The following is a 22,855-nucleotide window of genomic DNA, read 5'->3' as shown; positions in this document are numbered from 1 at the left end:
CTTAAACTAGAACAAAAAGTCCTCACTAGGGGCTGAGTAACCACTAGCTAGTTTGTAACTAAATTTGTTCTTCCTTTGGTTGCACTGCATGTTCCCAAGGAAAACCATAGTTAGTAGGTGGTAAGCTCTGCGTAAAGTCATGCGTAGTTGCATTGAATGACGTAAAATTCAATAAAAAGCATTTAAAACGTTAAATTCTGCAACTAATGCATCTATATATGATTGTCCTATGAAAATAAAATGACAAATTACATTTTTATAGTACATTATATTACAGTCAGTCACTAATAACAGACGACGCACACACCTGCATCGCGAGCCGTGAATATACAAAGTTATCAAAACATCAAACTTGATTTTTAAAAATATATCCTACATATGAAAGAACAGAAAAAAACTGTCATGAAGAGATTCTCGTTTACTTGATGAAAACAACTAACACAAAACACTCCTGAAAGAAAATTAAACTATTTCACAAAAAAAAAAAAAAAGCGAGATTTGGGAGGGAATTAAGGCTGTCAGCCTAGGAAGACCAGTAGAGTAGAGGAAGACCACTTATCAATATGATAGCGAGGTCCTCAATGTAAACTAATCTCGCGGTCATCAATTTTTTTCTACCGTTATACATGGGGGAGGCTACCGTAAATATTTAGTTGAAATGTAGCGTTATGTTTAAACTAAGTTTAGTGGTGCAACACAGAAATATTTAGAAATGTGTAAGTTGTAACCTGGTGTCCCTTGAAGTCACAACTAGGCTACCTTTTAACTTGGCGCACTGCTCGTGCAACCAGCCCTAGATATCTACACACACACACATATGGTGCACACATTTAGTTCAGCACACAGAATTGTTTTGGGTGTTTGGTGAGTTCAGTTGGCAAAATATATATCATATCAAGATTTGTTTTGTACCGTCCCCTGAGGAAAAACGGCATGAACACTAAGTGAACCAGGACTAAGTGTATTTTATTTACGTCAATTAAACCAAGATTTTAATAATTAGAAAACTTACCAAAACCCCACTAGGAAACACTCCTTTCGACTTCCAGTTTATACGTCATATTATGACGCAGTTCCTAGAGAAATGAAATATTGAATGAGAAAACTGGGTGTGGCTTGTTTTTTTTTCTACTGCGAGCTGATTGGATGTAGTAAAGTAGACCTTTCATTCAGAAAGATTTGGAAAAGGATCTTACGAGAGTTATTACAGACTGCTACTGCTCACCATTTCTGTTTGTTGTCAAAACCACGCCCATCGAGCTGTCAGTTAAGTATGGTAGCCGCACCCAATACCTCAGACCGACGTAATCTGAGGCTGCGTCCAAAATTTGCTACTATTCAGTAGGTACTGCATTTGAACTTAAATGTACTACTCTGCCGTTAGAAAAGTACGTACCATACAGTTTGAATGCGAGTAGTATGAATGGAACTCGGACGTACTACATCCGCCATTTTGTCATCACCACGTGACCTTCCTGCGTCAGTTGCGTTGCTTCACTACCATGTATAAATTCTCCTGTGGTACATCATGGGAGAGCGTAGCGCTCATTCGATGTGTGTTTCAGAATCTAGCCGGAAGTAGTAGGTCATCTGGGTACTGCTCACATACTGTTTTTCAAATCCTATGAATTCGGACATACTACTCGGCTGGCATATTGTTCTTAGCATACTATATAGTATGAAAGTATGTGATTTCGGATGCTGCATGAAAATTGTATTAAAAACAAACAGGAAGTGCAATTTCAGATTTCTATTATAGATTACAAAGGCAATTTTTTTTTAATGACATGCACAGATGAATTGTTCACCACAAAACTAGCAATGTGAGCTGACAAAATCAATATGGTTAGTTTTGATTTCATTTGTACTTTAATCCAGATCTACTCTATGCAATCCCACAGGCCTCTGATCGCAGCCAAGAACCCCAAAATCGCGGTTTCCAAGATGATGATGGTTCTGGGAGCGAAGTGGCGAGAGTTCAGCACTAACAATCCTCTGCGGGGCTCTGCTGCCGCTACCACTCTGGTGGCCACTAGTGCCGCTGCATCTGTCGAAACGCCACCGGAAACTCCAACCTCTGCACCCGCAGCTCAGATCAGCCCAGAGTCCACACCAACAGCTCCTGTTCGCAAGGCCAAGACAAAAGAGGGCAAGGGTGAGTGCAGTTACCAGCCCTTTTACTGAAGGCACACCAACAGTACACATTTTTAAACTTTTCCTAAGCAAACACACCTGAATCCACTCATCAGAACATTAGAAGAGACTCCAAAACCTGAAAGGGTCAGATAAGGGAGACATCCAAAATATGTACTAAAACAGGAAACACTGTTTTAGATTGTATCTTTTTGATTGATCTTCTGCCATATGAGTGGCTTTTGGCAGTTAATATTTAATTACAGTATAATACATGATTGAAGTCACCGGCTGAGTGATCTCTCTTTTTTTAAGCCAAAAAGCTGGATAATTGTTGTCCAATTAAAATGTAGCATTACTAACGGACAAGGAGACACACCTGACCTGTGCTTCTACAGAATTCCTTTATAGAAAGATCAACCAGGAATGAGAAATGCATGGATTTGTACCGAATGGTAGCAGCATTGACCTATAACAACTTAAAGCTGTCAGTACATTTGTAGGCTTTTTTATACAGGTTCTATTCTAATTCGCCGGTTAAATGCAATTTAAGTATAAACTGAAATGCAAAGTCAAAGTATAAATGGCAGAAGTGAATAGATTTTTCCCTACCAGCAAATATTAATCTAAGCAAATGAACCAACACCACATATAAAAGCAGACACTCATGTGCTGTAATGCTGTCACCAATGGCTAAATTGCTGAGGAATATCCACAAGATTAATGTAAATATCGCCAAATTGAAGCTCTGATAGGGACATGATGGTTGTCAATGCCCTGAAAAATGGCTGCGGGTGAAGTAAATGGATCGCAGATGCTCACAATTTACAGTTTGTGATCATGTCTCTGTTTCGTTCTGTTGATACGTGATCCAAATAGTCGTATCTTGAAACAAAACATGTCCAAATTGTGCTGCGTTTCGATGGAAATCCCAGTGTAGCTTAGCAGTTGTTTTTTTTTTGTCTTTTTTCGCCAGGTTTTCTCCGCACAGTTCACGTGACTGAAAACTACCAATATCAGCTGTTTTCGTTAGGAGATGTTTGTTTGATTTGTACGTTTTAATCTGCAAGTTTATACTGTAGTTTAATACTACAAAGTGGGTGTGATTATAGATATGTCATTACCAACCAGAAGTACATCTGCACTTCGTCTGCTGACCACAATACAGCCATTTTAAGTTGTGACAGGCATTTAAAATAATCCTACAGGGGCTTTTGCTGGATATTTATTTGAATCTAGCTGGTTTGTAAATCAATTGAAGCAAATGGAGATGATTCAGACTGGCCAATCAGTCCTCTGCAGTGTTTACTAGGCACATTTTAGTGTTGGACTTGCTTGAAACCTCGACCCATGTGTGGTACTAAATTCTATCTATTATACATAGTGGAAACCCCCCCAAAAAAGTGAATCTTTAGCATGCAGTGCAAATGTGCCTCAATAAAACAAGATGCTTGAGATGATTTCCATATGCTAACAGGCTTTATTTGGCATGTAGGAGTTCTTTATAAGACTTCTTGGCCACTGTTTTGCTTGCTGCATGGGAAATTTATGCTAATTCTTGCGCATTTCAGGTCCCAATGCACGCAAGAAGTCCAAACCGGCTCCGAAACCCCAGGAGAAGAAGGTCAAAACCAAAAAGGTGGCTCCCTTGAAGATCAAACTAGGAGGCTTCAACAGCAAGAGGAAACGCTCATCTGTAAGACACTCAGTTTTACTTTATTATTCGTCCATCTTGCCTCATCACTCATGCTTTAAGATTTTCCACAAGCAGTGTTTCTTCTTCTTCTTGGCTATGTGCTAATTTTAGATCTAGCGCCTTGCTAACGGCAACCAAGTAATTTTCTAGTCATTTTAGACTGAAGCAGAGAGCAATGCACTGTGATTCTGTTTTTCAGCATCGCTCATGTTGCACATTCTGTTTTTCAGAGTGAAGAGGATGATGTTGATGTGGACAGTGACTTTGACGACGGCAGTATTAACAGCGTATCTGTTTCGAATGGATCAAATAGCCGCAGCAGTCGCAGCAGTGCCAAAAAGAAGCCCAAAAAGAAGACGAAAAAGGGTGAGGATCTTAATCTCTGTCCTGAAACTTGTGAACGTATTAGACAAACTGTTAGGCCAAGGCTGGAAAAGCATCTTAATACTGTTATAATCATTTTTTGAATGAACAAATATGTTCTAGTTTTAGATTTTTGAGAACTGATTTGTACAAAAATTTGGCTCTTGAACATGTTAAACATACTTGGAAAAGCCTAAATTAGTGTGAGATCTTCCACTAAATATTAATACACTTGAGCTGTCATGAGTTACTATGAATTTCTATTTAAATTCTTCTGGATTTAGTTAATATTTAATGATTGCAATATAATTATAATTAAATTTGTTAATTAAAATCATGTCTAAGTAATAGAAATCTTAACAATTTAACAAAAATGAAATTGACTAAGTATAAAGTATATAGTATATTAAATGATAAATCTGTTTCTTTTTACAATTCATTTGTTTCCGGATTGCATTTTACATCTTAATGTGTCTGAATTCCAAAAAATCTGTATTATTTTTCCCCAAAATAAACACAAAACAAAAAACCCTATCACCTGTTTTACCCCTTTTACAAGATGCAAGATAAGACTTTGTTGTCTCCAGAATGTGTCTAGAATTTCCCATCAGGGAAAATTCTACCCATCAGGTTATTTATTATATTTATTATTTCTTTGCAAAAAATGTTTTGTGGACATCTGTATACATGCTATTATGGAGACATGGCACCTGTCAATCAATTCTGTGGATGAGGAAAACCACACTCACAGGGATTTGGATCCTATTTTGATGTCGGGAAATTTGTTCAATTAAAACTTGTTAGGTTTATATCACTCCAATATGACAGTGGACACACTATACCTACACACAGATCTGTCCAAACAGCTATCAAAAGTTGATTTTCATCATCATAGGTGCCCTTTATATATTTTATATATTTTATATTATTATTCCAAAGCATTTTCCTAAAATATGTGTCAAAATAAGATTTATCACCAAAAATCATTCCATGTGCTGAAACACAGAGAAAGTTGTGGCTAAAACAAGCCTCAAAATCTCCTCTTTTTAATGTTTAAAAATATTTAAGTAAATAGAAAACATGTCTAATTGATAAAGATCCTAAAAATGAATAGTTAATTCTTCTGGATTTAGCTTTTTCCATCCTATTGATTCTGTGTTCCTTTTGAATGATTATATTCTGATTATTACAATTTGTTGATAAAAAGCATGTCTAAGTTATAGAAATCATATGGGTAAACAACAATTAGCAAAGTTTTAAATCATAAATTTCTTTCTTATTGCAATTCATTTTTTCCTGCATTGAATTTTACATCTTATTGTGTCTTAATTGCATAAAATTTGTGTTTTTTTGGCGCAGATTAACTCTTGTGTATTGCTCAAATTGTTATAATGGAAGTCAGTGGGGCAAAAGCAGCCCCGAACATAAGGAAAGGGTAGTAAATTTGCCCAGAGTGTATGGTAAATTATTATTATTTTTTTTTTTTTATTTTTTTTTTTATAATTCCAAAGCATTTTTTAAAAATGTGTCAAAATAAGGTTGATCACCAAAAATCACTCCATTAGCTGAAACACTGAAAGATATGGCTAAATTAAGCCTCAAAATCTCCTCAATTTAATGTTTAAAAGGATTTAAGTAAATAGAAAACATATCTGATTGATAGAAATAGAGAATCCTAAAAACTAGAGGTGTGAACCCACACTGGTCTCACGGTTCGGTTCAGTTACGATTATCATGCCATCAATTCGGTTCGATTCGATATCTTGGTGCATCACGGTGCATTGACGATGCTTTTCATACACAGTGTTATATTTTGGGGGGTGGTTTTAACAAGCTGTCTGTATAAACGCGCACACACACACGGACACACAGCACCACACTGTCTCTCATTCACACACATACACAAACATAGACAGCACCAAACAAACGCACACACGCTACGCGCGCTTGCTTGCTCGCTCGCTCGGGTGCGATCTTGTGAGACTGCCCACTCCTGTTAAAATTACACCAGAGTTACCGACCGCATGAAACCTGGTCGGGTCCCGCGACAATGCACAGGTACAGCCGTGGGAATGCATACAGCCGAGAGGAAAAGAGAGGGGAGGAAGAGTCACTCCAGCAGGTGAAATGGGCCACAGTGAGAGAGAGAGAAATGGAGTACTTTCATTCCCTCAATCGCAGAGAAATAGGGGCTTCTACTGTAATTGTCAGTGAAAGTACAGAAATCACACACACTCAGTGAAATTGTGCACAGTTGGCGCCAGGAGTGTTGTAAATACCCGCGCTCGCCTACCTCGCGACAGGGCGCATATGAGGTAAATGACGTCAGTACATAATAACCGGTTATGATTATTACTGAACCGATACCGAATTGTCCGCATCTGCATCGCAGTGCCCCGAAGAAACAATTAATTTTGACACCCCTACTAAAAACCAATAGTTTTCACTTTTGTTGCTTCCCAAATTCAGACACACAAAACCCTGAGCGATTTGTCCAGTAGATGAAACTGCTCCGCTCATTCACACATGCAGCGTTTGTCTCTTTGCATTTTAGTATTCACACATGCTAGTTTGTCACGATTTGATTGAGTCTACTGCCTTTTATTTAGTTCATCCAAAAGGTCCTCGCTGTTCCTGGTTATACTGTCATTTTCATTTTCATGACGGGATTGCATCTTCCTTTTCAGCGTGGTTGAATTGAAAGAGCCCTACTCCATCAGTCTCTCACCTATTTTCTCTGTTTGCAGATGAAGATGGCGATGGCTATGAGACGGATCATCAGGATTACTGTGAGGTCTGTCAGCAGGGAGGAGAGATCATTCTCTGTGACACCTGTCCACGGGCCTATCACATGGTCTGCTTGGACCCCGACATGGAGAAGGCCCCCGAGGGCACCTGGAGCTGTCCACACTGCGTGAGTGAACTGGATAAATCTCAAATTGCATCATTTGCCCTTTTATTTTTGTCCAACGAGCGTAATTAACACATAATTAACATAGATATGCCAGTAAAAAGTAAGTGTTAAACCGTGCCCTGCTCCTCCAGGAGAAGATGGGCATCCAGTGGGAGGCTCGTGAAGACGCGTCTGAGGGTGAGGAGGATAACGAGGCAGTAGGAGAGGCCGAAGAAGACGACCATCACATGGAGTTCTGCCGAGTCTGTAAGGACGGCGGAGAGCTGCTGTGCTGCGACTCCTGCCCCTCGTCATACCACATCCACTGCCTGAACCCACCGCTGCCAGAGATCCCCAACGGAGAGTGGATCTGCCCTCGTTGCACTGTGAGTCAAACATGCTAGAGCTTAAAGGTCAGAGGTCAGACTGTTTTCAAGACATTGATTTTATAATAGACTGCTAATAAATGTTAGTATGAGATATTATGCACATATATACATTTTTATAATATACATGACGAATATTATTTTTAAATTTAAAAACTAAACATCTGATTAGGACTCAACTTACATTTGTGTTAGGAATAAAATATTTAAATTAAAGAAATGTATAATTGTTCTCCATCCTTTATGTTTCCTTTATAAACTCCTGTATAACATGCATGTTATTAGTAAATTGTACAGTAAGTGTTACATCTAATTGATTGTATAAATATACATTTATAACAGGTATGTATTTATATAAATATAACTTTATTGTTTAAATGGAACGTATATTTTTAGATATTACTATGACAAACATTATGTATAAATATTTAATATTAATATAATTATTTATATAAACATTTATTGTTATTATTATTATTATTATTATTATTATTATTATTTGACTTATATAAAAATAAAACGTAATGCTTAAGTACGTGATCATAATTGATTACATATATTTTTTTGTCTGACTTTGGATAAATAACTGGGGCTTAAATGCACAAAAATATATATTCAAATAATTATTTGCATATAAATAATTAAATTGGCAACCTACTTTTGAATTATTACTGTTATATTTTTAATTGTTTTATTTTTGACAAATATATAAATTAAGTATTATTGCATAAGTACATGATTATAATTGACTACATAAATATATATATTTTTCAGAGTCACACTTATATTTTTGGATAAATAACAGACTTAAATGTAGAAAAATATATTTTCAAATAATTATTTGCATGTAAATGATTGACTTAAGAACCTACTTTATAACAGTAGTAATAATAATAATAATTATTATTATTATTTTTATTTCATTTTATTATTAAATATTTATTTATTTTATTAGATTAATATATAAATTAAACAATTGCGCAAGTACATGAACATATTTAATTACATAAATAAACATTTTTTTGTTTGACTTACATTTTTGGATAAATAACTGGGACTCAAATGTAAAAAATTATATTTTCTAATAATTATTTGCATGTAAATATTTGACTTAAGAACCTAAATTATTATTATTTTATTTGTATTATTATATATTTTTTTTTTGTTTGACTAATATAGAAATAAAGCATAACGCTCATGTACATGAACATAATTAATTGCATAAATATAATTTTATTTGCTATATACATACATATATTTTTGGACATACATATATGTACAAAAATATATTTTGTAATAATGATTTGCATATAAATAAAACTGTTATTATTTATTTCTGTTTTTATTATTTTAAGTCAATTTTTGTATATGTAATATAAATTAGCACTTCATGATATGTAAAAATAACACAAACTATATTTCACATAATTAAATATGCTCAAAAATGTGAATGCTTGCCACTTTAACCTCTTTTTAGACTCATTATAAATTGAAATAATCATAGATTTGTTTTCTATATAATCCGTTTAGGAAATCCAGATCAGACTCTTGCCATGCTAATCTTTATTCAGTGGATGGTGAAAGTAACCACCCTCATATGTTTGTTTCTCCAGTGTCCCACTATGAAAGGTAAAGTGCAGAAGATTCTGACGTGGCGCTGGACTGAACCTCCTCCGCCAACCCCTGTCCCGCGTCCCTCTGACCTGCCAGCTGATGCTCCTGACCCCACACCCCTGGCTGGACGTCCTGAGAGAGAGTTCTTCGTTAAATGGCAGAATATGTCCTACTGGCACTGCTCCTGGGTTACTGAGCTGCAGGTACTGCTCACTGCACTTGGTCCATGATAGTTTAAAATTAATATAGAAATACTGATTTAATGTTTTTATAATTATTGATTTAATGTTAACTATAAGTTAACAATAAATACGTTTTAATAAAATTAATTATTAGTAATCTAATCTATTTATTTGTACTTTTTTTTACGTAATATACTTAGTATAAATATTTAAATGCTATTTTTTTAATGCATTTTAGCTGTAAAATTTATAAAAATCTTTTAAATTATAGTCAGTTTTAAATTTCTGTACTTAACTGTATTATTGGTTAGCATTATTTAAAAAATATGGTTTAAAAGAAATCCACAGTATAATTTAGCACAATATTTTTGTGGTTTTTATAAAATTTTATGTAAATGGCTTTTTTTTTTTTTTTTTTTTTTTTTTTTTTTTAAGGAAAGACATTTAAATGAACAATTTAATTTACTTTGTGTTCGGAATTTATGTAAATGAATAAATCAGATTTAATCATACTTAAAAAATAATTAACATATTTTATTTTATTTAAAAATTTTTACAATTTATATTGGTATTTTTATTTGTAACTTTTTTCAGTATTTCAAATATTTTTGTTACATTTTGGTAGTAAAGTGCATATATTGGCTTGTCATCTAATATCCATAAATTAATATTTTTCTTGCTTGTATTGCAGTTTTATACAGTGCATCTATGACTAATTTGGGTGTTCAAAATGCAATATTTAGTTGAATTATTGTTGTAAATAATGTTTGTCATTACTACTATTTGCGAATCCAAAGAAAAGTTTATAATGTATTATTTTAAATTCATAATTTTGGCGGAATTATTTTAGTTTACTTTGAGTCTTAACTTTTAAAGCTCAACTTCTCTTGCTGTTTCCAGCTGGAGATTCACTGTCAAGTGATGTTCAGAAACTACCAGCGCAAGAATGACATGGACGAGCCTCCGCCCATAGACTTCGGAGGTGAAGGAGAAGAGGAGAAGAGCGACAAGAGAAAGAAAAAAGACCCCACATACGCACGGATGGAGGAGAAGTACTACCGCTTTGGCATTAAGATGGAGTGGATGGTCATTCACCGAATCCTGAACCACAGGTCAGATGAACTCCACATCTCTGGACTCGTATTCGATCGATTGTATGGATTTACCCGTTCTGTTTTCTTTGTTTTTAGTGTGGACAAGAAGAACAACTGTCACTACCTCATCAAATGGAGGGATTTAACATATGATCAGGCCACATGGGAGTTGGAGGACATGGATTTACCGGAGTATGACACGTATAAACTGCAGTACTGGAACCACAGGTATACATGTACATAGACACTAATGTTGACAACACAAACAGTGATTTGAGTAGCACCAGCTACATCATGATTAGGGCCAGATGGAATCTGCGGACGTTTTTTGCCATTTCTGCTGAGAATTTTGGTAAAAATCTGCAGATTTATGCGGCATTATTTTGGGAGTATCATAACAAAAACCTTAATATGTGAAATAAAAATATAATCTTTTTAACTTTTATTTAATGTTTAAAATGCAAATCCAATTCCAATCCAAGAGTCACTTTATTTGGTAAACAAAGCAAATCTCTCATATAATATCTCTACTAAAAGACAGAAAATATTACTGTACAAACCGTATTGCACAAAAATCAGATGAACATTTTCATATTAGTCAATAATATTACTGTAATTAATTTAAAAAGTGAATAAATATAGATTTACACACATTCACTCAAGTAAAAAAACAGGGTTAATGATGAGCTAAAAATCTGGGGAATTCTGCGCACACAGATTCCATGTGGGCCTAATCATGATTTTTATTATGTAATGTTAATGTCTGTTTTAATAGTATAGTAGTAGTAGTAGTAGTAGTAGTATTTTTATCAAAGTTTCTGGTTTGAATTTGTCAGGTTTTGTTGTAATATTCAGAATTTGTTTTCTTTTCTGTTCAGTTAAAATTGTAGTTTTGTATCTACAGTGGTCCCTCGTTATTCGCGAAAGTTACGTATTTAAGTAGTCCGCTTTAATTTTTTACAGTTATTATAGATGTTTTAAGGCTGTAAAACCCCTCACTACACACTTTATACAGTTTTCTCAGACGGGCGTTAACATTTTCATACTTTTCTCTCGTTTAAACACTCTCAAAGTTCCAACTTTCGTAGAAAAATAAGTCCAATATTATAGATCGAAAGCAAAGATCAAAACCTGTTGTCAGGCGCAAACATTCATCGCTGTCAGCAAAAGGTTCATAAAGCTTTTTAGCTTTTGTGGAGATAATGTTGGCATCCAGCATAATGTTCTTCATCCTGCAGTCACTGATCCTCAAAGCTAAACCAGAATTCGTCCTTAAGGGAGTTGCACGGCGGATGCGGCGCACACATGACAGTTGCGAATTACACACACCAGACTAGAGGTCTGCATTTCCGCAGCTGTACCGTGGGAGCCGCGGGACCCGACCAGATTTCTTGTGGTGCGGGAATACATTTCTGAAAGCGCAGGAGCGGTCGGTAACTCTGGTGTAATTAAAACAGGAGCGGGTGGTCTAATGGCTCGTTTCCACTGAATGCTACAGTACGGTTCGGATCGGTATGGGTCACCTTTATCAGGCTTGCGTTTCCACTACCAAGGGTACCCTTTTAGTGGGTGTGGTGAATGAGCAAGTTTCAGTCGACGTCATTCTCGCTCGAGAAAATGTCCACAGTAAAGCTTTACAGGTGGCTTGCATATCATATGAGGAGCACATCTTACAAAACGGATGCTTTACACACATAAATACTTGTGTATAAATGTTTATTACTAACTTTTCTATGAACGTGATATGATTATAACTGCAGATCAATGACAAAATAGCCTACTGTAATTAAATAACTAAATAAATGAACATATATAAACACATACAGCCCCTTACAGTCTCCGATATGTTACCAACTACAGAAGAACTACACACAACAGACATTTCGTCCGTATTTAGGTTCAAAAACAACACAAAATATAGCCTACAGTCAGTGAAAACCTCTTGTCTGTACTCTTCAGCAGCACATGTAGCCTCTGTTAGACAGTAATTCCATCATTCCCAGTTCATGTTAGTCCAAAAGGTGAAGATAATAGTTATACATGGCAGTTTGTTCATGTTTGCTGAAAAATAATGTGCTCCTTTTTTTTCCGGCTTCTCCTTTGTTTCTTCACGCTTCACTCTCGCGTTTGTTAGATTCTGACAGGATCGGGTTTTAAAAGCACGTCAATAATCAAGCGCACATTATTCTCGTCAGCTCAAGAAGTTTATTTCAGATATAGATACGCGGCAAGCGCAAGCAAGAAAGCGAAACCGCTCGTGCTTCAGACTGGCTCGTAAAAAACTAAGAGGAACAGGGTAAATCTGCTCTATTTTTTTTTTTTAGCTTTGTGGCTGTTCATTAAGACGACGACAAGGTTTGTTTGAGCCCGGATCGACCATGGCTCGTTAACATATGTATATATAATTCCGCTGTAATCTCTTGGCTGTGTATTTCAAACATAGCGGGTTTTTCGTTTTCATTCTGGCTTGTTGCGCAAGCGAATGACGTATCTCTGTAAACCAATAGCGTTCAGCTGCGCGTCTAGCTCCGCCTTTTGGTACCCTTTCTCGTGTTTAGTACCCTTTCGAAAGGGTGCCGAAAAAGTGGTACGGTAAGCTAAGCTAAAAGTGCTCCTGCCAGACTCTGAGATTGGCTGAATGGATTCAAAAATGTTAAAACTCTACTGTTTAACTCAAGGGAAGTTGTGAAATAATATTTGGAGTGTTCCTTTAAGTGCAAGAAAATGCACAAACATCCTCCCTTTTTTTTCTTAAAGGGAGCTGATGATGGGTGATGAAGGTAAACCAGGAAAGAAGATGAAGATCAAAGGGAAGATGCGCAAACTGGACCGACCTCCAGAGAATCCTGTCGTGGATGTAAGCAAGCACTTTTCATTATGCCATACACTATAATGACAGCACATTTAACTCTTGTGTATTATAACAACATTTTTGATTGCAAAGCCATGACACAGCCATGTATAAATATAATCATGCGTTCTTGATTGTTGCTGGTTTTCCTTGTTGGGAGGAGGCAGAATTTGTAATTTATACTGTTGATCATCAGTTGGGACCATTAACCCTTTAAATAGGCCTGTGCAAAAAAGCTTCTGGCTATTCTATGGAGTAAAACAGTAGATTATAGTGTGTATTTATATATACACTTACTTTGTTTACTATGGTCTGAGAGCTGAGCTGCTTGTTTTTATTTTCTCAAACATATCAAGGTAATTGTGCAAAGGTCTCACACACACACTATACTCCATGTACAAGCCAGAAACTAAGCTTTTTTGCACTGTAACTGATGATTAACAGTAAAAATCAATGGATCACAATCAGGAATGCATTATTATGTGGTGTCATGTGTCTGTAATCAATAAAATGCGGTTATAATGGAAGTCAATGGGGCAAAAACAGCCTCTAACATAACGAAAGGGTAGTAAAATAGCTCGGTGTATTGAGGTTTTTTTAATCCAAAGAATTTTCCCAAAATATGTGTCAAAATAAGATTTGCCACTAAAAATTGATTCCATTTGTTGAAACCGAGAAATTTGTGGCCAAATAAGGACTCAAAATCACCTCAGAGTGGATGAAAACATTCCCAATAGCACACAAGGGTTGATCCAACCACACAGTCCACTTACTATGGCTTTTCCTGCCTTTCTGCAGCCCACCATTAAGTTTGAGCGTCAGCCGGAGTATCTGGACACCACAGGCGGAACGCTGCACCCGTATCAGCTGGAGGGGCTCAACTGGCTGCGCTTCTCCTGGGCTCAGGGAACCGACACCATCCTGGCAGACGAGATGGGGCTGGGAAAGACTGTGCAGACTGCTGTTTTCCTTTATTCACTGTATAAAGAGGTGCGCCGGTTTATCGTTTTTTTTTTTTTTGCCACTTTGTTTTTAAAAGAAATTTCAGAAGGGCCAGGTTATGATGTAGTACATTTATAAAAGATTTACGGATCAATTAAAATGACATGGACTTTTAAACTATTCTGAGTTATTATTAAATTTAAGATGGTTAAAAGTAAAAGTTTCAAATGTGCTGTGCTTTGAAACAAATTGGTAATTATAATTGTTTTCATTTGGTATTTGCTTGATAACCAGTGCACATCAAATAAAAAGACTCTTGTGTTTTTTTTTGTTCTCCAGGGTCATTCTAAGGGCCCGTTCCTGGTCAGTGCACCGCTGTCCACCATCATCAACTGGGAGAGAGAGTTTGAGATGTGGGCCCCGGACATGTACGTCGTCACATACGTCGGTGACAAAGACAGCAGAGCCGTCATCAGAGAAAATGAGTTCTCCTTCGAAAACAACGCCATCCGTGGTGGCAAGAAACCCTCCAAGATGAAGGTCAGTTAGCTGGAAGACTCTTTTCATTACTCCTCTTCATTGAGTGTGTTTACATGCTCCATCACATGCTTTATACCCCAAGTATTTAAATAGTTTTCTGCGACATGTTAATCAGATTTAATACTGGCATTGTTATTTTATTGCTCATTTCCATTGAGCAGTACAGACCCCAAAATATCTTTCCCCCCTCGACTTTTATCACTTATTGCTGTGCACCTAAATGTTCTCAGTAGCTATGTTTCCATCCACCTATTTTAATGCGCATTTTGGATATGCGCATAAGAAAACGGTTGATGGAAACGCCAAGATGCACATACATTTAAAAAAAATATGCATAAATAACGTATGCGCATTACTAAGTAGGACACTTTTTATTTGATAAGAAAAGATGAGCATAAACTACGCGCATTAAAATAGGTCATGTGATTTTGTTATAAGAGATCATGTGATGATGAAAATGTGTATGAATGGACAAACCAGCAGGCTGAGCACACTGTAAACCATCTGAACTGTTGTCTTGGTCATTCTAAAATGTCTTACCGTTTAAGTATTAGTGTTATTATATTATTAATGACCTCCAGAATCAAGAGCGTCTGTGCTCCGCGTCTGACACCTTCAAACGCCACCGCTTGTTCTCAGCGTGTCAGGATTGCCCTCTGAGGCGCAAGTCGTTTATTAGATGAAGAAAAGATTGACGCAGCTTCTCCTACTGCAGTAAATTCAGTTTTTACTGTTGATATTTGACGCCAGTTAATCAGGAAGTGATGATTTTGTTTGCTTTGACTAGTTGGATGGAAACGCTGCTTTATTCGCACGTCTTTAATGCGATAATCCAGTTTTGCGAATAAAGTTCATTCGCGTTTTTGGATGGAAACATAGCTAATGACAGCAGATGCTTGAATCTATGCGTAATGAATTGTTTCCTGATGATCCTGCAGAAAGAAGCGTCCGTCAAGTTCCACGTGCTGTTGACCTCCTATGAGTTGATCACTATTGACACGGCCGTTCTGGGCTCCATCGACTGGGCTTGTCTGGTTGTTGATGAGGCCCACAGACTGAAGAATAACCAGTCGAAGGTGAGACCGACATGGCTGTTTTTTTATGCTACATTGGTTTGAATGAATTCTGTTCATTTTTAAATGACCCATTTGTGATGGTTTACTACTGTTCTGTGGTGTCCATAGTTTTTCAGGATACTGAACAACTACCCGCTGCAGCATAAGCTGTTGTTGACAGGAACACCACTGCAGAACAACCTAGAAGAGCTTTTCCATCTGCTCAACTTCCTCACGCCGGAGAGATTCAGGTCAGTTTGTGTTAAGCTTTCTCTCTAAATAAAAAAAAAAAAAGCATTATTAATAATTGAGTTAATTAATTTAAAGATTTTTAATGAAAGCTTTTAAGGATTTTAATGATCAATTACAAAGATAATGAAGGGCTTTGTTCAGTTGTTCAATAATAATTTTTTCTTAAAGTCTTAATACTTTTTATGTCTGTATTATACATTTTATTATTAGATTTTTGTTACGTTTTTATTTTTATAAATAGTTTTGTTTATAAAATGTCACTCTGCTTTTTATCAATAAATAATACTCTTATTATTCTTGATTATAAATTAAGCAAAATTAATGTGTTATTACCTTTTGTATTAATATATATTTTTAATTACATTGATTGTTTTTATTATAATTTTTCCAGCATTTTTAAATAGTTTTTTGTGATTGTGAACAATCTTTTTTTAAACCTTAATAACTTAAGGTTATTTTAAATATTATTTAATATAAATTTTATATGCACATAAAATATTTGAAATATGTTGTCCTTTTTGCATCGCTCTTTATCAATAAATAATACTGTTTTTTTTTATATAAATTAAGCAAAAGTCACCTTTTATGTAAATTATTAAATTTATTGTTTTTATTTTTAATAAATAGTTTTGTTTATAAAATGTCCCTTTTTACATCTGCTTTTTATCAATAATACTCTTATTATTCTTTAATGTAAATTAAGCAAAAAAAATCACCTCTTATATTAATAAATTTTTTATTAAGGTTATTGTTTTTATTTTTTTAGAAATAGTTTTGTTTATAAAATGTCACTCTGCTTTTTATCAATAAATAATACTCTTATTATTCTTGATTATAAATTAAGCAAAATTAATGTGTTATTACCTTTTGTATTAATATATATTTTTAATTACATTGATTGTTTTTATTATAATTTTTCCAGCATTTTTTAAATAGTTTTTTTGTGATTTGTGAACAATCTTTTTTAAATATAACTTAAGGTTATTTTAAATATTATTTAATATAAATTTATTTTGCACGTAAAATATTTGAAATATGTTGACCTTTTTGCATCGCTCTTTATCAATAAATAATACTAAATTTATTTATTTTTTAAATTCTTTAATATAAATTAAGCAAAAGTCACCTTATATTTATTAATTAAATGTATTGTTTTTATTTTTAATAAATAGCTTTGTTTATAAAATGTCAATTTTTACATCAGCTTTTTATCAATAATACTCTTATTATTCTTTAATGTAAATTATGCAAAAAAAAATCACCTCTTATATTAATACATTTTTTAAGTTTATTGTTTTTATTTTTTATAAATAGTTTTGTTTACAAAATGTCACTGTTCACATCTGCTTTATATCAATAAATAATACTTATATTATTCTTGATTATAAATTAAGCAAGATTTATGTAAATTAAATTTGTTTTTAATAAGTTTTTCCAGCATTTTTTCTAAATACTCTGTTTTTTGTGATTGCAATTTTTTTTAATATAACTTAAGATTATTTTAAATATTATATTTATAAACTTAATATAAATTAAACAAAATTAATGTTTTTCACCTTTTTGTATTAATATATTCTTTTTATTATATTAGTTTTATTTATTATGTTTAATTTTTTTTTTACATTTTCCAGCACTTTTGAAAAATACTTTTTCATGAATGTTTAGAGAATCTTTTAGATATAACTATTAACATTTTTATATTACTTAATATACATTCATAATGCACACATATTTTAAAGAAATCTATCTAAATCATTGTATTGTTGTTAATTTACTTGTTATAGAGAGTTTTTTACTTCACATTTTATTTGTATAGCACAATCCAAACATCATTTCAGTGAGCAACACACTAAAAATAGATGAAGCACTCATTTTAACATCACATTATTAATATTGTAAGGAGGTATAAATGAACAACTCTTTACTAACACTAAAAACAAAAAAAACTAACATTTTCAGGCCCTCTCTTAGCACCCTCTGGTGTCCCTTTGGGTATTTGCACACAAAAATAACACTATTTTTTGCTCTGCAGTAATCTTGAGGGTTTCTTGGAGGAGTTTGCAGACATCGCAAAGGAGGACCAGATCAAAAAGCTTCATGACATGCTGGGTCCACACATGCTCAGGAGACTCAAAGCCGACGTGTTCAAGCACATGCCTTCAAAAACAGAGCTGATCGTGCGCGTGGAGCTCAGCCCCATGCAGAAGTGAGTGTGCGCCGAGAAACCAAAACAAGCTCACACAATATGCAGAGTTTCTGATAAACGTATGTCTTTTTTTAATTCAGGAAATATTACAAGTTCATCCTAACCCGAAACTTCGATGCTCTGAACACTCGTGGTGGAGGAAATCAGGTTTCTCTGCTGAATGTGGTCATGGACTTGAAGAAGTGCTGTAACCATCCTTATCTTTTCCCTGCTGCTGCTATGGTACAGTCCATGTTTCTAAGTTTCTCTCCATTCAATGCAAACATTAGTCGCATATGAAATTGGAGGGTACCGGATCAGAAAATCTCTGATCTCTTGATTGGCTGTGTGAAACAGGAAGCTGCCAAAATGCCCAATGGGATGTATGAAGGTGGTGGCCTGACTAAATCTTCTGGCAAACTGCTGCTACTGCAGAAGATGCTGCGCAAGCTGAAGGAGGGCGGACACAGGGTGCTCATCTTCTCTCAGGTAAACAAAAAAAACTTTGTTTTTTAATTAGGTTTCATATTGTTTTAATCTCTGGCACAAACCATGATAACTCAAACACAACATTTAAGATTTTTCTCAAATGTTCTTTTTTAATTTTTTTATTTAGCAGACATTTTTATTCAATGTTTGTCCTCTAATGCAGTGTTTCCCAGCTCTGTTCCTGAAGACACACCAAGGGCTCTATTTTGATGATCCATGCGCAAAGTGCGAAGCGCAAGGCACAAACGCATTAAGGGCGTGTCACAATCCACTTGTGCTATTTTTAGGACGGAAAAATCGGCTTTGCGCCGTGGCGCATGGTCTAAGAGGGTTGAGCTTATTTTCTTAATGAGTTATAGGTGTGTTTTGAGAATAAACCAATCAGAGTCTCATCTCCCATTCCCTTTAAGAGCCAGTTGCGTCGCACCATAGTGCATTTGCTATTTACATGGCGGACTTTGTAAGTGTAAAAACTGAACACTTCACTAGCGAGAAAACAGTTAAGCAGAGCATCTACAGCACGAGAGTGAGAGATGAGCTTCCTCATTGTTTACTTTCACTTTCGCTCTCGTAGATAGGGAAACCTTGTAAGCACAGACATCTATTAGCCTATAAATAATAAATTTTCTTTGTTAAGCGCAAAGATTTGTGTCAAAACTATTTCTAAATTGAGTTCTAATTTCCAGCAAACGAATAAATGAACAATAATAATGAATTATGGTCAAAAAACTGAGTTATATCCTAATACACATGTTATGCCCCATATGGTCTAAAACCTGACAGGTGGGCAAATCTAAGCTTGTTTTTAATAAAACAAATATAAATATGCATATAATTAAAAATACTTCTAATAATAATAACATTATACAAATGCAAATCGTCACAAATAAACTGAAAAAGCCCCCGAGATGAAGAAGGCATGAAAGTATGGTTTTTATATTTATGTAGGCTAGAAAATAATGTTTTGTAATATTTTAATCCTTTATATATATATATATATATATATATATATATATATATATATATATATATATATATATATATATATATATATATATATATATATATATATATATATATATATATATATATATATATATATATATTTCTTAATATTTTAATTCTTTTTTTCATATGTAAAGATATTTGCGTATTGCTCTACATCTTGTGTGTATTAAGCAATGTGTAAGCGAGGCGCACAACTAACACGCTCTGCGCTGGACAATAGACCAGCTTTGATCTGGTCTATAGAACAGTCTATTATAGTTCCTCAAAATAGCAATGCGCCTCAACACGCCTCCTTTTTTAGATCAGAGCGCCTATGGGCGCACATATGAGCGCAAATGCATTTGCTTCTTAAACAGCGTGGCGCATAATGTCAAAATGACTCTTGCGCCAAGCTGAAACTAGCAAACAACGATTGCGGCGCGCCTTGCGCCACATTGCGCCAGGTGGATGATAGGGCACCAAGAGTACACATTTTTTAGCTTTTTCCTATTCAAACACACCTGAATCAGCTCATCAGAACATCAGAAGAGACTCCAAAACCTGAAGTGAATGGGTCTGATGAGGGAGACATCCAAAATATGTACTGTTGGTGTGCCTCCAGGAACAGGGTTGGGAAACACTGCTCTAGTCTGTCTGTATGGAGCACATTCAGAATTGCACAATGTTTTTCACAAAGTATGAGGTGCTCACAAGAACTGGTGCATATGGAGAGGAAAAGAAAGTGTCTTCACACAGGTGAGAGGGCTTGACAAACCACCTGTAGAAGTACACTAAGAATTGCAAAATTTTTTTCCAAGAGTTTTGTAAAAAAAAAAGTGTCTGGTGCATATGGAGAGGAGAGTGTGCGCAGGAAGCACCACCTCTTTCCACTCCCCACGTTTTTGCCAGCACAATGCCAACAATCAGAAAGTTGAACTTCAGAAACGTTAATAAATCTATATTTAATGTAATAACACTGATAATCAGTTCCAGCAAGTCCAAACATTTCTTATTCTGACCAGTTTCTATATTAGGAAGGAATAATGCTTTTTAATTTGAAATTTGGAAGAAATTTTCTCAGACATTTATTAAATAAAACTATGAATACACAAACCAATATCTAATAAATGCAGAGAATATTCTAGTGGTTTATAAATATTTTACATAATAGATATAGGAAGCACTTGTTGCTGCTTTTTTTTTTATTGTTTATGGTTATTTATTGAGTCTTATGTACTGTGACCTTGATTGGTTTGAAAGGCGCCTCAATTAAAATGTATTATTACTATTATTATTATTATTATTATTATTATTATTATTAATAATAACAATAATAATAATAATAATAATAATAATAATAAAATATGTATATGATGCATGTTTAGTATGCACAGCAGGGTTTGAGATATTCTGTTGTGATCTAGATGACCAAAATGTTGGACCTGCTGGAGGATTTCCTGGAGAATGAGGGCTACAAATATGAGCGTATTGATGGAGGAATCACAGGAGGCATGAGGCAGGAAGCCATTGACCGCTTTAACGGTTAGACTAGATGTTTGACACAATGTTTTTCTCTGTACCAGCTTCATTTCTGAAATGAGATGACAACTCTCATTGTGAATTGTGGGTTTCTTTGGCTTTAGCTCCTGGTGCTCCTCAGTTTGTTTTCCTGCTCTCAACCAGAGCTGGTGGTTTGGGTATCAATTTGGCAACCGCAGACACTGTCGTCATCTACGATTCTGATTGGAACCCTCACAATGACATTCAGGTAAGCATTGGACTCTGGCTGGTGTTTGAACGCTGACTAATCTGGTAAAATCAGTGAGATATGACATGTTAAACATTTTTCCTGAACTTTCAGAAGTCCTTTTTGTTTATATAGTGATTTAAAAAGCTTTTAAAAAGAGTTGTTTCATTGAAGTAGTAAACGAACAAAAATCAATCAATTAATGGAAACTTTTCACCAATTATTATTATTATACATTATAATAATATATATGGAAAATAATATGTAATATATACGAAATATTACACATTTAAATTCTGCTTTATTTCTTTTTGTTTTCCAGAATATTTAAGATTCACGTAATTTATTATGTGTGTATATGTATGTATGTATGTATGTGTGTGTATATATATATATATATATATATATATATATATATATATATATATATATATATATATATATATATATATATATATATATATATATATATATATAATTTTTATGGCTTTTTAATGTATTTTTTTAAATGAAATTATAAAAATATGGATTTGTTTTGGCAATTGTTTAATGCCTATTTAGTTTTGGTCAACTTGCTGTGCAAATGATAGAAGTTTAGATTATTATTGTTTAAGTTAGCTATAGTAACTGATTTAATTTAATTTTGTGCAGTAAATTGTAAAATCCCTATTTCAGTCATGAGAGAAAAGGAGTTTTAGGCAGCTCAACTCAGATAATGCAGAATTAATTAAATATTGATGTATATTTTGAATGTTAATATTTTTCAATGGTTTAGTCATTTTGTGGGGGTTCTGTTTTTTGTCATAATACATATTTTTTATATATAAGTTTTACTTTTATTTTAATTAAACAAATTAGTCGAATAGAAGTAAATGGGTTGAAGTTTATTTATTATTTTTATATACAGTTGAAACCAGAAGTTTACATACACTGTATAAAAAGGCACATAACCATTTTAAAAAAGTCAGATGTTAATGTATATGAACTTTTTCTCTTTTAGGTAAGTTAGGATTATCAAATTTGTTTCTGTTATGCTTAATAGCAGAATAATGAGAGAGATATTTTTGGGACAATTTTCTTGAAAGTCAAGTTTACATACAATAAGATTATTATGCCTCTGAAAAAGCTCAGATGATGGTGTCGAGGTTTTTAAAGTTTCTGATTGGCTAATTGACAACATTTGAGTTAATCGGAGGCACAACTGTTGAATAGTATTTAAGGAAAACCTCAAACACACTGCTTCCTTGTGTGACAACATGGGAAAATCAACAAGACAGAATCAGCAAAAAAAGCCAGTTTACAATTTGCAAAGTTACACTGGGAAAAAGACAAATTTTTTGGAGACATGTCCTGTGGTCTGATGGAACTAAGATTGAACTGTTTGGCCATAATGACCAGTGTAACATTTGGAGGACAAGGGGGAAAGCTTAAAAGCCTAAGAACACC

The 22,855-nt window shown here is 34.4% G+C and overlaps 1 protein-coding gene across 2 annotated transcripts in view; it reads left to right on the top strand.

Moving 5' to 3' along the window:
- The window catches only part of chd4a (chromodomain helicase DNA binding protein 4a), a 60,487-nt gene that overhangs the window by 12,619 nt on the left and 25,013 nt on the right, over window positions 1–22,855 (top strand). For both annotated transcript variants that reach the window (XM_056479131.1, XM_056479130.1), the window contains exons 6-23: window positions 1,902–2,155; window positions 3,705–3,829; window positions 4,060–4,195; window positions 6,940–7,106; window positions 7,238–7,471; window positions 9,085–9,288; window positions 10,168–10,379; window positions 10,458–10,589; window positions 13,119–13,218; window positions 14,011–14,202; window positions 14,494–14,694; window positions 15,633–15,770; window positions 15,879–16,000; window positions 18,034–18,207; window positions 18,288–18,429; window positions 18,544–18,675; window positions 21,087–21,204; window positions 21,306–21,430. In XM_056479131.1, the coding sequence (XP_056335106.1) occupies window positions 1,902–2,155; window positions 3,705–3,829; window positions 4,060–4,195; window positions 6,940–7,106; window positions 7,238–7,471; window positions 9,085–9,288; window positions 10,168–10,379; window positions 10,458–10,589; window positions 13,119–13,218; window positions 14,011–14,202; window positions 14,494–14,694; window positions 15,633–15,770; window positions 15,879–16,000; window positions 18,034–18,207; window positions 18,288–18,429; window positions 18,544–18,675; window positions 21,087–21,204; window positions 21,306–21,430 (2,908 nt within the window). The remainder of the gene's footprint in view (window positions 1–1,901; window positions 2,156–3,704; window positions 3,830–4,059; window positions 4,196–6,939; window positions 7,107–7,237; window positions 7,472–9,084; window positions 9,289–10,167; window positions 10,380–10,457; window positions 10,590–13,118; window positions 13,219–14,010; window positions 14,203–14,493; window positions 14,695–15,632; window positions 15,771–15,878; window positions 16,001–18,033; window positions 18,208–18,287; window positions 18,430–18,543; window positions 18,676–21,086; window positions 21,205–21,305; window positions 21,431–22,855) is intronic.

This window comes from Danio aesculapii, chromosome 19, assembly GCF_903798145.1.
Source record: "Danio aesculapii chromosome 19, fDanAes4.1, whole genome shotgun sequence".
Taxonomy (NCBI): Eukaryota; Metazoa; Chordata; class Actinopteri; order Cypriniformes; family Danionidae; genus Danio; species Danio aesculapii.
The sequence above is the reverse complement of the archived record's forward strand: the minus strand, read 5'-3'. Positions and strand labels throughout refer to the sequence as shown.